The sequence below is a fragment of the Rhinolophus sinicus genome, linkage group LG06 (genome assembly GCF_036562045.2).
Source record: "Rhinolophus sinicus isolate RSC01 linkage group LG06, ASM3656204v1, whole genome shotgun sequence".
NCBI classification, from domain to species: domain Eukaryota; kingdom Metazoa; phylum Chordata; class Mammalia; order Chiroptera; family Rhinolophidae; genus Rhinolophus; species Rhinolophus sinicus.
Window position 1 is genome coordinate 81,414,324 of NC_133756.1, and position 17,302 is coordinate 81,431,625.

Here is a 17,302-nt window from a genome sequence, read left to right on the forward strand (position 1 = left end):
TTTTTTGGCACCCTCTATATTTATTTTAGGACATAATGTTTTTTAGACCCATGGACGATACTGAGTTACAATCCTGTTTAAATATCCATAGCGTGTTTTATTTTTGCAAAGATAGGTTCTAAAAATCATAAAACCAGATAGATTAATAATACACTTATCAAAATTAGATTTAAAAATTTAGTCATGGATCTCATTCACTCTGTCCTGGCATTAAAGATGTTATAGATACGCAGAATACCAGCAAGTATCCCAATGTTTAGACATAGGTGTTGTCAAAAAGGTCTTTCTCTGATTTTAGCAAAGAGAGAAACCATCCAAATTTTATTCTTTATACTATTGACATGATTTAACTTTGGTACATGGTATTACTATTTCTCCTACTGTAGCAAGTTCTGCTTTTCTCAAGGCCTTTCCCCCAACTTTTCTGGACGTAAACATTATTTCCAACCTTCAAATTAAAACGTTATCCTCATAAATATTGTAACAGGTAGGTATATTCACATATGTCCTTTTTAATTTCAGGCTAAGCAAAGACATGCTTTTAGAGCTATAATAAAGCAAAAGACAATCTAACTTAATGTCAAGAGAAAATATGACCGTCCATGCAGTGTTTGATATAGAAAATGCTGATTTTGACATATTTTATTCAAATACCTGTCTGATCACACATGGTACAAGAACATTCGAATAATAAACCCAAAAGAAACAGATGTGAACGACTGGTCTTCAAACATTATAGCCAATGATGCCACGCTTGCCTATGATCTCGCCGACATAAAACCACATCCACACCTCAGTGGCCACTAAACCATTCAGCAGGGCTTCCTGAAAAAAAAAAAAGTACAAACTTTAATGTACATATTTTCCTTATATATTTATTATTTTCCAGGATCAGGGGAGAGAGAATATATAAGGATGCTATTCAATTCAGAGGGCAGTTTTAGTCAAAGTCAAGAATTACTGATGTTAAGTTGTTTCAGTTGCAGAGAACCCTTGAACTTTCAATTATATAAGTAGTCCAGAGCTTATAAATTCTTTCAAAGCATTCTTTAAAAATCTGAACTGACTTAACACTTTCATTATTAGTTTATGAGACACTTTATGAGCCTTAAAACAACCCACATCCTGGAAATAGCTGACACATTTAGACAGGGCATTCATATGAAAGGATGGCTATGGAAGGCAAGTCTCCGAATAGACATTCATCTGGCCAAAGAAAATCTGTTGAAAGATAAAGGGCTCTGTTATCTCCTTTAGACATCATTTTTATTCATTTATTATTTGGCTTAACTCTTTCCAAGTATGCAGTAATTACTCAGTTTCACAGATCAATGTTTTGCTGTCATGAAGAGAAAAAGTACGTATATGGTTCCAGATAGCAGTGTTACATGCAAATGCAAATATGGATCTTGAAACTCTAGTAGAAAAAAATACCTTTCCACAACAAAATTGAGCCTTTTCCTTTTTGCACCCGGAAGTGAACTTTCCTCTTCAAATTATAACAGAAATACTGGAAGTTTCCTGAAAAATAATCTATTTTCCAGGATGTAGGTTCCAAAGCCAGAAATAATTTAGTTATTTAGGGATTTTAATCCTATGCATGGATCAAGCAAGCAAATATAAGTTTCAATTCTTATAGTCTAGATTTTATCTTCATGAAATTCAATTAACACTTCATATGATATCATATGCTTGCTATTTTTAGTATTTTATCTTTCATATGAGTGTTAGCTGTCTGTTAGTGATATAGTCTAAGAGCTCTTTTGACCAAATTGGGGGTAGTTCCAGGACTACAGATGAAAAAAAGTACAGAATCAGCAAAGTAAGCCATCCTATTTTAGTATACTAACCAAAATAGGAACGGGGTAAAAAAGTTGCCCAGTAAAAATGCTCACTTGTTTGTTATAAGACTGATGGGAAAATAAGATATAATAACCCAATTATTTCAACCCAGATGACAAAATTAGAAAGATAAGTATCTTTCTGGGAAGTCAAGAAAGATATTAACTCTCATAACATTGGTTTCGGCCTCAATGGGAAAACATATATATTAATCAAAACAATAAGAAAAATCTCAAGGGAAGACATTTTCTGTTATGCACATACGTTTGCATTAAGCCCATAGTTACCTTAACTGTGAGCTGTTTGAAGCTACCAGTCTGAGCACTACTGACTATTTTTTTCAAGCTCTGAATAGCTGTAGGGATCTCAGCAGGGGTTGGAGGAACCAGCTCAACCTTGGCATAGTGCCAGAATGTGGCCAATCGAGGCTTCGAGTAAGTCACAGCAGCTGGAAAACAAAACAAAACACCAGGATGAATTCAACAGAGACCAAAAGAAGCAGATGTGTGGGCTGGACACAAATATTTGTTCATACATCACATTCATTCACGGCTTGTACTAAATGTGCACCCAGTATGAAAAGTCAAAGGTGCTCCCTGGTAACAAGAGGCTTTTAAAGATGCAGAACACCTGTGTCACAGGCAAGTTCAACCAGACAGGAAGCTACTGTGTTTCCCGGAAAATTAAGACCTAGCCGGACAATCAGCTCTAATGCGTCTTTTGGAGCAAAAATTAATATAAGACCCGGTCTTACTATGCTATAAAACCGGGTCTTGTATTAATTTTTGCTCCAAAAGACACATTAGAGCTGATTGACCGGCTAGGTCTTATTTTTGGGAAAACAGAGTATGAACACATTAAACTATACCAGGTCTTCACTAGTGGGCAGCTAGCGCTGTTACTTCATTTAAGAATGGTAAATCTGGTTAACTATAAAGTTACTAGAAGTTGGATTTAAAACCAAGAAAACAGCAGCAGTGTAACCCTATTTTCTTGGTAGAGACCAGAAAATTTGGAAGGAAGAGGTGCAGAACGGGAGGGAAGGAGCTATGTAGAACAGCATTCTTAAGAATAAGCTTAAAACTTGTCACAATTATTGGCCACAAATCCAGATGGAATTATACCAGTTAGTATCCATTTTTGGTGTTCTCATCAATATGTTGGATTAAACCTTTTAACAAAAGCACAGCTGATCTTCCTTCAAAACACCACAGATAAAAATGAAACCTACATGTATTAAGAGCAACCAAAACTCTATCACTAAACTGAAATTGCTAAGTATTTACTATTTCAGGAAAAAACAAAGATTTTTAACCAGTGTAGATATGAAACTGTAGTAGTGATTTCAGCAAAATAAAGGTATTTTATATAAAAATAAATAAAATTACAAGACAAATACATAAAGTGTCTATTGTTCAAAGATTGACCCAAGCCTATTGGTAGTATTCCTATTATTAACTGCCAGTGTTTGGGTATTTCACTACTCTTAGAATTATGATCTCCATTATCCTCTGTGCTTAGGGCCATGGGTAAATCTTTAAGCAGACACAAAGCTCTAAGAGATAGTTCTAAATAGAATTGCGAATGCCTGAAGATGGGGCTATCAAAAAGTAGTCTGTGTAACTCTCTTTAAAATTATCTTCTATACAGATATTTCATCCTTTATTTAAAAAAAATCAGTATAGTGTACAAAAACACTGTACTTTAGTTGGTAAATTTGTTTCACAGGGAATATAGGTTAAAACATTTTAAGTAGCTTTACATGTATACAGGGATGAACAGAATATAAATAAATGAATGGAGCCAGGATTTTCACTGTCACAGAGGATAGGAAAGTAAAGCAAGAATAAATCCTGTGGTACTGGGTTAGAGTTGGAGACGTTCATATGAACACACGTAGTTTAATATATGTATACAGAAACAATTATATATATGCGTGTATAGACATAGGTTAGTACACGTATGCACACACACACACCCTTGCCCACTAAGAGAGCCTAGAAGCAATGATACTATACACAGTAGTCTAGTAGCAAGGAAAATATCAAGTGCTTAGATCTTAGTTTCAAAATACCACTGTCTGATAAAAGGAACTAGGGCTCCTTGGAGAAATGGCTGATTCTAAGGCTAGGGTAGGGAAAATAAAGAGTCTGAAGCATCTTGTAGTACCAGGAAGTAAGGGGGTATGTCAAAGGGACAGAGTTGCCAAACTTAAAGCGTTCTCAATGGCCAAGGCCGCAACAAAATAAATACTACTGGAGGTATGAAGTAGGAAATAAATGTACATGAGTCCATACAATAAATGACTGAATAAATGGGGAAGAGACAAATCTTTCTCACAGAATTCCATTTAAATGTATGTAGATACTCCTTTCCATAGGAGATGGAATCCCTACTGTTGGCTGCAGCTACCCTTCTTCCCCCACCTTCTATTCCATTCGCTGGGCTAGACTTAGTTACTTGCTTTTGAAGAACAGAGAGAAAAATAGTAACTTTATAGTGGAGAAACCTAGCGAACATTATCTTAACCAAGTGATGAAAGTAAATTTCACTAGCAATGTTATATGGATGTCATGTATGTCCTGATGTGATTGGAGCAATTCACTTTTGTGGTATTCTTTCTCAAAACCCAAGGTGCCAGACTAATCATGAAAAATATACCAGACAAATCTAGACTGGGGAATATCTTTATAGGATACCCAGATTGATACCTTAACTTTTTTGCTGCAACATTCGGATGTTTTCCTGTGGCTTGTACTATCAACAACAAAGATGTTTTGTATGCCACATTGTGTAACATTTTGTAATAAATTTTTTTATGTCATCAGTGCCATTCATTAGAGTCTAATTTATCTATACCTAAATCAAGATGATGCCACTTAGTATGTTTTGAGTATTTTTTGCTAAAATTCAATATAATGGTAAATTTATTACTATAACAAAAATTTAAAATAAAAATGTCATTTATGTACAAAGCAGCTCGCAATGTTTTTAAAGCCATCAAATAGTCAAAATATTAACTTTTCATTTTTTGTGGATTTTTGACACATTAAAAAAAAATCTTGAAATCAATTAACACAGTGCAAGAGTGAAGACTGTCAAGGTCATGAAAAGATTGGCTCCTGGAACAAAAAGATTAATGGAAAAACTGGTGAAATCCAAATAAAGTCTCAGGTTTAGTAAAAAGGGAAAAAAAATCATACTCTATGAACTTTCTGGGGAAATTTGATGATAAAATTACTTATTTCTAAGATTCTTTGTCCCCTAGGGGAATTAACATACAGTAATTTTTATTTGATGATTAACATTCACATTTAATACACTAAGTTATGTTATAAAGCAAAATATATTTCCACTTTAACATTCTGGTCCCAGTTGAGCTCTCCTTTCTGAATACTTTTGGAAGAATAACAACCATTATCTTTCAATTATTCACAATAATAGAAGAAAGGGCTTATCTATTTCATAATAAAAAGTTATTTTTGTTTTACTTTTATTTTTGGATTTTATTATTAAAATTAGTTTGCAATTCCCCGACACCCGCCACCTAAAAGAAGTGAAAGCCATATTAGGAGAAGAAAAATCCACTTGAAACTTCAAAAATTTTGATTCAAATCACCCACAAAGTCGAAAGTATGAAGCCGCTATTCCTTCTCTCTCCTGTTTACTGTATGAACAGCCTTTCTCAATTGCAACCGGAAGCAGAGGGGATGCGGCGTGGGGCAGCTTCAGACTGACTCCGTTGCTGCCCTCCGATAGGACCTTCTCTTTTGATTTATGTAAAACTGTACAGCTTTGTCATAACAGATAGTTTGATGATCTTAGTTGCAAACTTAAGCTCTTTGGGAAAATGAGTAAACTAGCAGACTTTGGGTTCTGCAGAAGGAGAGAATATTTATAGTATCCAGCACTGTAAGGCCTTCAGTAACTCATTGTTTGACTGCTGATGGAGAAAAGGGAGGAGAGAATAAATAAGAAAATACAAATCACAGTAAAATAGGTTCAAAAATATTACATGTACTTAAAAAATTCTTTATATTCACACTTCATAATCAAATCTGAGCTAAACTACTTAGAGACCTGCACTTCAACCACTTCCTTGAACATTGTAAATCTAGTGAAGAAACTTCCGTCAATTTAACTTATTTCTCTTCGGGAATAATATGAACGCTTTGCTATCTGGCAGACAACTGAAATATTTATTCACAGAACAGAACTACTACTCAGGACTGTGACTATTCGGGTTTGTTCTGATATACAGCGGTCTATCAGATTTTTCAGCTTTTTCAAACGTAAAAACCCCAAGAATGCCAAGCCATAATAATAGAGATTACCGTTTACACACATTCTTTTCTATACTTACTGGGGTAAGGAGACTCGTCCTTGAAGTCTTTTTCCACCTAAAAATTCCCTCCGAATCTGGCTAGGACGTTCGAAAACTCACCCAACCTTAAAAATTTCTGTAGACTTCTGATTACTCCATTGAGAACCAGACACCCTGATAAGGCCGAATTATGTCCTTTCACATATCCCTGCCCTCCTTTTTCCTACCTCTTCTAACAGAGCCATATCCTCCACATTCCTATTCCTAGAAATCTAAAAAAAAAAAGCCAGGCCTCCCGCCCCCTCCCTCCCTTCATTGTGGTGGTTAGAATTCAGAACCTCAGCGGTGTATACAGAACCAAAGCTGCAGGACAGGCAAGCAGACGGCTAGAGGTTCAAAACTGCCTCCTGCTCCCCCCACCTACACGTCGTCCCCGCCCCGGCTCCCGCAGGCCCCGCGGGGTCCCCCAGTCCGCGTTTTCCTCAGGCTCTAGCAGACGTCGCGTCCTGCTCTCTACCCGCCTCGGCAGTTTGATGCCGCGCTCACCGTTTAGCAGCGCCGGGGCCTTCTCTGCGAGATTACGGACAAATTGGGCCATGGTTCTAGGATGGAAAGTCCGTGGCCTCGAACGGCCGGCTGAATGTCACCCCCTGAAAGGACCCATCGAAGGACCCCGTTCCGCTTTCAAGGTCAGGCCTCCTCTTTCCGCGCCTGTCCAAGGTATTTAGGTGTCCTACTGTCTTTCTGGAATTTAGCTCGTTAGTTCAGTTTCTTTAGTTACAGAAGAGAAACTAGATACGAAAAGAAGAGATCAGAATAAGGTGGAGAACAATGGGATTCGGCAGAGAAACAGGCATTTCTTGGGGCAGCTGCTCACGGAGGCCCGGAAGGCCCGAGTGGAGGAAAGGCGCATGCGCCCTGAGCCTCCCCAGCTTTCCGATAGCGACCTCCCCTTTTTTGCCTACGGTGCTTTCGCAGCTTCTAAGGACGTGGGAAGTTAGGGCTGGAAGGGCTAACGATCTCTTCTAGGCCAACACAATCGTTTTACAAAGGCAGAATGGCTCCTAGGCCATACATGTAAAGTTAGGGCCACACAACCTATCACCCGACTCAGCCTATGTTTAGCTGACCTTTTGTAACCTTGGTTTCCCCTGCATCCTGTACCGGGATTGGAAGCCAGTTCCCGTAATTCCCTAACCAGCCGCAAGGAACTATGCAAATATGAGAAACAAAATTACATTTGCCGAGGGCTTCCAGTATGCCAGGCATTTTGGAATTTAAAGAAAGCCTTAATGTTAGGTAGTGTGCCCATTAAGTCCGGGTTTGACAAATGGTCTAGCTAGCGACACAGTTGGGATCTGAAGAGGTTGCAATGTAAACAGAGAAGGGACATCAGTATCAGGTTAGGCATGATCTGGGAAGACTTCCTAGAAAAGGAGATCCTTGAGTTGATGTATATAACAGATCAGCTATATACTACAGAGTTGAAACTTTATGGTTAAACATGACTGTAAGAAGAGACATAGCAGGGAAGTGGCATTTGATGAGAAAAACACAACGATAAATAGTGTATCTTGGGGAAGCCTGAGCAGAAGTAAAATTGATTGGTGGAATGGTTAGAGGTGGAAAGAAAAATTAGGAGCTAAGAATAGCATTTCCTCAAGAGAAGTGAAATTAAGGATGGGAAAGTTAATTTGGCAATATGGAAACATTAACTAGATCAGTTTCAAAAAGTTAGGATAGAAACCAGAGTGAATGAAGTAATACGGATATAAAGGAAAACAAGTCAGAAAACCAAATAGGGATGTGGACTCAAGGGAGAGACTGAAGATATAGAAGGGGGATTGACAAAATCCCTGATAAGGCAGGAAAGAAGGTCGCAGGGATTAGCCTTGGAAAGGGGGCCTTTTCCACAGACGGAATGATGGGACAGAATTTTGAAAGTGGAAATCTGAAGTCTATGTCTTTCCAGTGAAGTAGAAGACAAGGTCATCTGAACATGAAGAGTAAGTGGGAGGGTAGGAAAGAATTTGAGGAAAGGGGTGAAAGTGTGGAATAGCTGTTGAAGCTAAGGACACACAGAAGGGTTGTTGGGCAGTGTTAGAAACCACACGTTTGTGGTTGCATCACTCTAAAGACTGTTATTTTTCTGCAACAGTGGTCTGTAGCTTGAATATTGGAGAAGGGAATGATTGGGTTAATCTAGGCTGAGGTCTTGCCTGACAGGAGATACAGAAACAAGGGGTAGAGGGGAACATGATAGTAAATGATTAAAATGAAAGACCTGGGGTTTAGGCCAGATAAAGAAAAGTGGAGCCAAAAGGGAACTGATTAAGAAAAAACATGCCGAGACTCATCTGAAGATAACTCCAGGGTCCAGAAGTTATCTTATCTGGTAAGGCAGGTTAGGTCAGCCAGGTCACAATTTTAAATGACCTTTAACAGAAGTGAAGGTCAGATACCTCTAAGTTTCCAGAGAGATTTCTGAAAGTGTTACCCTGTTCCCCTCAAAATAAGACCTAGCTGGACAATCAGCTCTAATGCGTCTTTTGGAGCAAAAATGAATATGACCCGGTCTTATATAATTTTACTGTAAGACCGGGTATAATATTAATATAATATAAATATAATATACTGGGTCTTATTTTACTATAAGACCAGGTATAATATAATATAATAAACATAATACCATTCTTATACTTATGTTCATTTTTGCTCCAAAAGACGCATTAGAGCTGATTGTCGGCTAGGTCTTCTTTTCGGGGAAACATGGTAGTAGCTTTTAATACTGTAATAAAGGAAGTGATAACAAAAGTTGTAAGTCATGTGTTCATTTATTAAATACAAGCTTTGAACAGACACCCTCAGGCGAGTTTGACAAGAAATTACCTTCCTGGAATGTTTCAAAATACAGTTACATTGATCAAGTTTTATTTCAATCAAACTTTTTGTTGTTTTGTTCTTCATTTTCTTTGTTTCTAGGTTCTTTTCCTGTTTAGCAGTTAGAGCATGTGCATTACTTCCTCACATGTCATCAACAGTGCAGCATCAGCCTCTGGCTGGTAAAGGCACCCAGTAGACTTATGCTCTGTGCAATGGCTGCTTAGCAACCAGCATCAAATAAAGTAATGAAGCTTTTGTAGAGTGTGATACCAAATAGCAACTGGGACCTTCACCTGCACCATTAAAAACCTTTAAAGTTTCCTTCAGTTTTTACATATCCATTAAAATTTTTATTTAAAAAACAAACCCAGATTGCTTCATAAAACCTACTTAATTTTCCAAGTTTAGTATTACCCTTTTAGTAAGTAGTATTAGAGCTGATTAAAGAATCTTCATTTTGCTATTATAGTCCAGCAAAGCCAACAAATAAAACTAAGCATGTCAGAAAGTCTGCTTTAATAGATTTAGCTGCCTCTGAGTACCAGATAACAAAACAATTCTTTAAGCTTCCAAGTGCATATACACACTGTGTTGTTATCAAGAGGATAATTTTTTAGTCTTATTTTTTGCGGTGTTCATAAATTACTTAAAAAAAAAAATGCTGCAAAGGACACCTGGTTTCCTTACCAATAATGGCCTTTAGTGACACACTTGACTTTCTGATGAGTTTAAAGATATTCAGCAGCATTAATGGTGCCATAGCCATTCAGAGTATCAGGAAAAGGGGTTTAAAAAAAGGCTTGCCAGGAAAGGCTTACAATCTGAAGATTAAATACAGACACAGATACAAGAGGCAGCATAGAGGCTGTTAACTAGAAAGCTGCTGGGAACAACTGCCTTCTGAGGTCTTGTGCCCATTTTTCCTCCAATTTTCTCCTATAAAACTGGTCTTTCCCCACTTCTTATAAAAATAAAAACATTCTAATTAGATTGGGTTTGGAAGATAAATGCAAGTAGGCAGAAACTTATTTTAGAAACAGTTCATTCTCAGAGAGGAATATTAAATATGAAATGAAACTCATTTTAAGAAAATAAACAAATCCTGTCAACCCATGCCTTAAAGGGCTAAGGAGCACACTGAACTATTATCTTACATTCTGGCAAGAATCCTTATAGGAATTCCTTATAGGAATCTTGCAAGAGTCCCATATACTTCCTTTTTCATTTATAAGCACAGCAATAGGCATCATCTACTTCACGTCTAGTATGGGATGCCCTCTGATTTGCAGTTTTCCAGCTGATACCATCAAAAACACATCAAGGACTATTCACAGGAACTTGCAATATCGTAACACTACCATCTTATCTGAAAGATGCCATGATTAACAATGTCCTCTAAATGAAGTAATGACCCGTTTCTAGATCATACCAATTTTTCTTGTCACTTTTGTCTTTGGACTTAGAGGGACAGCACATTAAGGTACACAATTGAGTAGGGAATTCAAGCTCAATTTGTAAGTGGGACCCATCCATCTATTAACTACTTAGGGCTAAGTGGATATTTTAAATGGCTTGTGGACAGGGTTGTGCTCAAATTCCTACTTTGTTAATTGATGACCTCATGCTGAGTTAGAAACAGCTCTTAGAATTCAGGTCACAAGTTCAAACATTAACTATATACATTTTAGTCTCAGAATTTCGTCTAGAATAATGTTAGTGGCCACATACTGCGTACATCTTACCATGGAAGAGACAATTTAAAGTGGTACAGTTTACACTAGGCCAACACAAAACACACACATACTGCTGGTATTACTAGTGTCTTAAAGATGACATTTTTCCTGCTTACATTTGTTACCCAATTTTTCTACTCAAGCTTAGTCTTTGTAGCAACAGATTTCCATACGCTAAAAAGGGCCCACCAGCTTTCTTTATTCTTTCACCTCAGAATTGTTTTGAATGAAGTGTCAAAACTGCAAGTTTGTCCTGTCAATCACCCTAAAAATATTGCAGGGCTAAGTTTTCTGTGGTAATGACAACCCCATTGGACAGTGTTTGTCCTCCTCCACCATATCGCTGAGTTAGGAGGTAACACAAAATTAAGAGGTGAAAACAGAATTGCACAAGATTCCTTTTTTTTTTTTTCATTTCATCTATGATCTTATTCAAAAGTCTACTCAAACATCAAGGTATCTGCTTTTACTAGTCTTCAAGGAAAACAGCTTAAGTCCTGGTCATGAAGACTAGTAAAATAGCTTGCTAACACAGGATTTTCTGATGATATCAGCTGACACTGAAATATGTGACATCATATACTTAAAAGTAGTGTTCACCAAAGACGTTTGAGTAGTTCTTGGAAGAGAAATAATAGTAGGGTGGCAGAAAGTTTTAGTAGAAGTTAATGTAATTTAAGGTAGGAAAAGGAAGAATAGGGTAAACAAAGGGTAAAAATTAGTGATGATTTCCTAACTAGGTGATGCTATAATTTTCTGCAAGCCAAGAGAGCATTGTAAAGTTCTTAGGAATCTTAATTATCGTAATTTGAGCAAGAGCAGTTCTCTAATTTAGTAAAGAAAAAAAAAAAAAAAAGAAGGAAAAAAGGAACAGAACCAGAGAAAAATCACAAACAATTGTTTATCTACACTCTAGGGTTGGTTTTTGGTTTTTCAGGTCACAGTATTTATTCAGGTTGCCCCTTTTGTTGTTGTTTCCTCTCTGCGAGCCACCGTTGGATTTTTTCTTTTAGTTCTGTGTTTGGCCGGATCTGGTCCATGGTGAGGGGACTACGGTTAAAGGGATCTGTTTGGTCACTGGGACAAAGAGAGAAAGGGAAATGGGGTTATTTCCATAAGTTCTAACACTCTGAGCTAAAAACAGAACACCTGGGGATCTTACTTTGAGACTGAAGCTCGAGTGCATTATAACTTTGAATCAAGTGCTGAGCTGAGGTTAAAAAGAATGAGATGAGAAAGAATGATTCAGGAGGTTTTTGGTGTTGTTTTTTTTCCCAGATTACTTAGCTACTTTATCTCTGAGTTTTAACGGACTGTGATCTCAACATTGTTGTTCAGATGATATTTGATTCAATTTTCCTCAGGCAGAGACCCTGTACACTCATGTTAGCATGAGGAGCTGCCTATAGTTTTAGTGACAGACTCTCAGAGTACGATGTTAAGGTATAAAGCCTTGTAAATTGACACTTGATTTAATTAGCTGATTGCTATACAAGGAAGTGGAGATTATGTTTTCCTGTTGTAAAAAGGTTTATAAAAGCTGATATATTTTCTCTTTTTTATTATGAGGCCACAATAAAATATAAATTTTCACTGACGCTTTGGAAAAGACATATCACCTAGCACAGAATCATGCATATAGAGAATGCTTAATACCAAATACCATGATGTAGAAAATCCTTTTTTTTCTTCAGTATTTACAAAACAGTGTATGTCCTTAAATTTTGGCCAATTTATGTAACAATTTTAAATAGGCAGAGTCTCTCCGTACCCATTTGTATATAATGCTGCACTTAGAGCAGGCAGCCGGGGGGGAAACCATGGCTGAGTACAATAGCAGCAGCAGAATGTGAATTAACCCATATGATGAATATTAGTGTGAAACCTAAATTAAAAAACAAACAAACCTGTCTTTCATACTTTTATAACTAAAATAAAAGTAAAACAAATTCCAGTCAATTTATAATCCAGGTTGACATATTTTATAACATATGTTGATAGAAATTATTTTCTTAAGGAAGGAAGAGACAAATAATGATTAGAACCAGCATTTCTCAACAGGGTGTCATTTTGGGGATGTTTAAATCCTTAACAATCAAGTGATGTACCTCTACCATTGTCTCCCCAACACAGTAATAAATCAACAGTATGGGGCTCCTGTTGGGTGTACTGTACTGTATTAGAAATCTGGGGAAACAAGACGATAGCAAACAATTATACATCTGTAGTCTTGAGGCTTCTTTTTGGGCTGGCATACCTGAGCAAATGTCTGGCGATGGTGGATCGATCCACAGTGACTCTGGAAGACGGCAGCACCACAGGGTCAGACATCAGTGTGCTCATGATGGGATCCAGGAACTCATCACAGGCATCCGCATAGGTCTCCTCTTCCTGTTGCTGGAGGTCTGCTAGAGACTGAGTACAAACACCTGGCAGTTGAGATGAATTCACAGAGCAGCTGAATTCAAAATGCTCAATGACTATACCTTAAGGGGGGGGGGGCAGTAATAACCCTTTACAGTGACAATGACAGTTCTCAGATTTATTTTCTAAACAAGCCAAGATGGATATTATAGGAGCAAATTTTGCATTCAGCCCCAACTCTGAAACTTCAATTTGGCTCAGCTGCTAGCACTCATGTCTGAAAATGGGTTGAAGTGTTAACAGGAAAAGAAACACATCACATACATCTTTCTGGAAACAGTCCTGTTGTAAATGTCATATAATTCAAAAGGGGTGGGGGTGGAGGGTTATTATTTGCATAATTACAGAGTCACTCATGCAGTCTGTATATGAAAAGCAGTTTCCGATTTTAGGTACAAACAGGTGTAGGAATTTAAAAGTGGCTTCAATATTTGATCCCTTCATGACTCTAGTTCCTGACGGGTCCATCTGGCTAAGGTCTAGGCAAAGATGAGGCCCAGCTCAATAAATAACTCATTGAAGGGAACACTGATATCAATAGGGAAGGTTTTCTATTAGACTCTGTGCCATGATTTTTCCCTTCTTCATAACTGAGTTCTATCATACTCCAGCCAAAGGGATTAGCTAAACACAATACAGAAGTTTAATCTTTAAAATGTATTTAAAGATGGCTATTCCTATATAAGCAAATGATCAACTATAGAGAACTGAGAAAATCAATAAAAGCCAATGACTAAAAACTACTCATCTTGAATTCTATTCTAAAAAGTTCTTTTGCATTAACATTGTAGATTTTTAAATCTATTGGTAACAATGCACAGAAAAGTTTTCATAAGAACAGCCTACAAAAACCTGTACACTTCTATTAGAAGCTTCTTAAATCAATTTTCTGCTCTCATCGTCACGCTGAAGAGTATTATTAAGAATACAGTAGTTCTAGTTACTGACTGACCAGGAAGAATCATGTTTGTATTTTCTCAAGGCAGTGCTCTTTCCCCGCCTCGAAATAGGGTAAAAAGCAGAAGAGCTGAGTTCACAATGTGATTTTTATCGAATGTGTTAATAAACAAATTATCTTCCTTCTCACCTTGATTCTCTCTGCTAAGTTGCTGAAGGCCACAATCATATTCCCAGGTTTATTTATCTTTTTCAGGACTCGTACTGTCTGTGCAAAGAGAGTTGGGGAATAGGAACGCCCATCCTTGGGCACAGTGGCACAGAAATTCTCCTCATCCCTGGAAAGTCAGCATCGGGAAGAAATGGAGATCAGAGGGAGGTCAACGAGAGAGATAATAAATGGGCTGAGGAACAAGGTTGCCCATCACTTATATGCCATGAATGTTCTTTTCATATGGGAAGATTTTTTCTAATTTTTAGGAAGGAGGTCTATCAAGCAGACCTGCAGCTTTAAAAGAACACTCCTTTTCCAAACAACCTGCCTGATCTTTGCATAGATCAAGGCAGAATGTTGGAAATTCTACACAATGTCCCACAAGTCATACAAAATCTCATTATTTAAAACTACAGAAGATTCTTTCATCAACCAACTAGAAATGAATCATTTCTTTTGTATTTCCACATAATTACCAATCAGTCATTCCATGATCTAAACCCCAAATTAAATCATTAGCATTCCCTCTGGCTTGCACAATTTAAATCTCAGGTACCCAAGATTTAAGTAGATAGTGCAGATATCTGATACGAGTTGCTGGGGTTTGAAGTCAAATTCACTGAAGTCCTTGACTTTTAAGGCCCCCATCTTGGGGCCAACCAGGTGCTGCAGGAAGTAGTTCAGCATAGAGATGATGCGCTCAGCCAGGAAAGGATGCACAAAGAGTGATTTGATCTCTGGAAAAAAAGCCAAAAACTGTGAAAACTCAATCCATTAGCAATCATTTACTTTTGTCTTATTAGAGGTTTACTTGGAGACCCCTGGGGACTATTTTTTAAAATTTCATTGCAGTAATATTAGAACATATAGACAACCAAAAGCAAACAAATAAAATATAAAAACTACCACCCAGATATAAACACTGTAAACATTTTGCTAATACAGTCAACCCTTGAACAATACAGGTTTGAACTGCGTGGGTTTACCTATTTGAAGATTTTTTTAACAAATACTGTATATGTATTTCCTCTTCCTTATGATTTTCTTAATAACATTTTTTTCTCTAGCTTACTTTACTGTAATACAGTATATAATATTAATACATGTAACATACAAATATGTGTTAATCGACTGTTTACGTTATCGGTAAGACTTGCATTCAGTAGTAGGCCATTTAGTAGTTAATGGGGAGTCAAAAGTTATACGTGGGTTTTTGACTGCATGAGGGGTTCGTGCCCCTAACTCCATGTTGTTCGAGGGTCAACTGTATACATTTTGACACATTTTTTTTGTTTGCTTATTTTCAGAGAACCTATCACTAAATCTTTCTAAACTCTCCACCAGAAATATAAAACTCTCAATATTATCATTTCTAGTAGTTCTGCATTTTTGGAAAAATGTTCTTTCTGGAAGCTTCCATCTGTCACTCCAATCTGGACTCCTTGCTCTATAGGCCTGTTGCGTGTTGGTCACACAAGCACCTTCTTCTATCGTCCTGGGAACTTCTTTTGCATCTCTCTTACGGGATTCCACTTTCCTCCTCCTGGGTTTATTCCCTCATTTTCATGGAGTGTATCTTTTTGTAGCTTCTCAAGAAAGGGTACACTAGAAGTAAATTTGATACCTTCATGACTGAAAATGTTCTTACAGTTTACCCTCAAACAGAATTGATTTGGCTGGCTGTAGTATTCTAGGCTGAAAAAATATTTCCCATAAGGAATGTGTTCCAGCTTCAAATGTCACTATTGTGAAATTCAAAGACATTCTGATACTTAAACCATCATGCATGACCTGATTTTTCTCTGGGATCTTTGAGGATCATCTCTTTACCCTGATTTTCTGTAATGTCACAATGAGATACCTTACTGTGGGGTTTTAAAAATTCCCTCTAGTGAAGATTGGGTGGCTCCTTTTAATTAGGGGCTTTTAGTCTTTGGCAATATTTTAGTATTATTTCTTTGATAATTTCTTCCCTTCTAATTCTCTCTTTTGAGACTTCCAATTGATCTGTTGTTTTCTTATCCTTTCTCTTCTAATTTCTATCTCTTTCTGGTCAACTTTCATGGAAGAGCTCCTTGAATTTATCTTCTGACCCTCCAACTGACATATTGTATCTTCCCTTATCCCTGAGATGATAAAGATTTAATAAAAGGTTTCATTTATTATCTGTATTTCATGTTAGAGGATTTCCTCAAATGTCTGGTGATATTTGGTTGTCATTTCATGTGTAATCAATACAAAAATTATTAATGAAATATTTCTTTTTAAAATACTAAGTCTTGCAGTGTATATTTACTTATAGCACATTTCAATTCAGACTAGCCACATTTTCAGTGCTTGATAGCCACATGTGGCAAATGGCTACTGAATTGGACAGTGCAGTTCTAGAGGGAGTACGAATAAATATCTTTGTTTGATCTATTGCATTTAACCAGAGTTCAAGAATATTTTTCTGGTTAATAATCCCCCCACCCTGGTATATATGGTTTTCTTTTCCTCAAGAGAAATTATACCAACTTATGCTTTCTGGCAGCTGTGTGAGGTAGCAATTTTCTTATTTCCATATCAACAATGGACATCATTCTTGTTAAAGCTTCTCTAGTGATTCATTTCCCTCTCAGACTGTGCAGAATATTGTCACCAGAGCCTGAATTCCTAGCTTCAGCTGGGCTGATCCCTCAAATGAAGCATACCTTGACCGCTGCATTTTTGGGAAAAGCAGTACTTTTTGTCCTTACCTGATGTCAGAAAGGCAAGGGTACCAATTGTTTCATTGGACATGATGTTATGGAAACGTGCCAGTTGTCCAAACATCTGTAGGCCAGCTTCCTTTTCTCGGCGGGCTTCTAGAGTCAGACTATCCCATTCACCTCGGTCCTTCTCAATCTGTTGAATCTTTATTTTGCTCAAATACTATAGAAACCAGAGGTGGAGTGTATCAGAGAGGAAAGTGCAGTTGAAGGGAACATGATATTTAAGAGGTCC

The 17,302-nt window shown here is 37.2% G+C and overlaps 2 protein-coding genes across 2 annotated transcripts in view; both read right to left on the reverse strand.

Annotated features, from left to right (window-relative positions):
• Nucleotides 1-627: 627 nt before the first annotated feature.
• Nucleotides 628-6,871, reverse strand: ATP5MG (ATP synthase membrane subunit g). Its single transcript, XM_019716343.2, has 3 exons — nucleotides 6,713-6,871; nucleotides 2,130-2,290; nucleotides 628-825 (listed from the first exon to the last, which is right to left on the reverse strand). The coding sequence occupies exons 1-3, from the start codon at nucleotides 6,762-6,764 to the stop codon at nucleotides 727-729; spliced, it is 312 nt and encodes a 103-aa protein (XP_019571902.1). The 5' UTR covers nucleotides 6,765-6,871; the 3' UTR covers nucleotides 628-726.
• Nucleotides 6,872-8,981: 2,110 nt separating this feature from the next.
• The window catches only part of UBE4A (ubiquitination factor E4A), a 31,642-nt gene continuing 23,321 nt past the window's right edge, over nucleotides 8,982-17,302 (reverse strand). The window contains exons 16-20 of the mRNA XM_019716316.2: nucleotides 17,056-17,230; nucleotides 14,874-15,054; nucleotides 14,294-14,441; nucleotides 13,040-13,197; nucleotides 8,982-11,859 (exon numbers count right to left, since the gene is read on the reverse strand). Of these exons, the coding sequence (XP_019571875.2) occupies nucleotides 11,730-11,859; nucleotides 13,040-13,197; nucleotides 14,294-14,441; nucleotides 14,874-15,054; nucleotides 17,056-17,230 (792 nt within the window). The 3' untranslated portion in view covers nucleotides 8,982-11,729. The remainder of the gene's footprint in view (nucleotides 11,860-13,039; nucleotides 13,198-14,293; nucleotides 14,442-14,873; nucleotides 15,055-17,055; nucleotides 17,231-17,302) is intronic.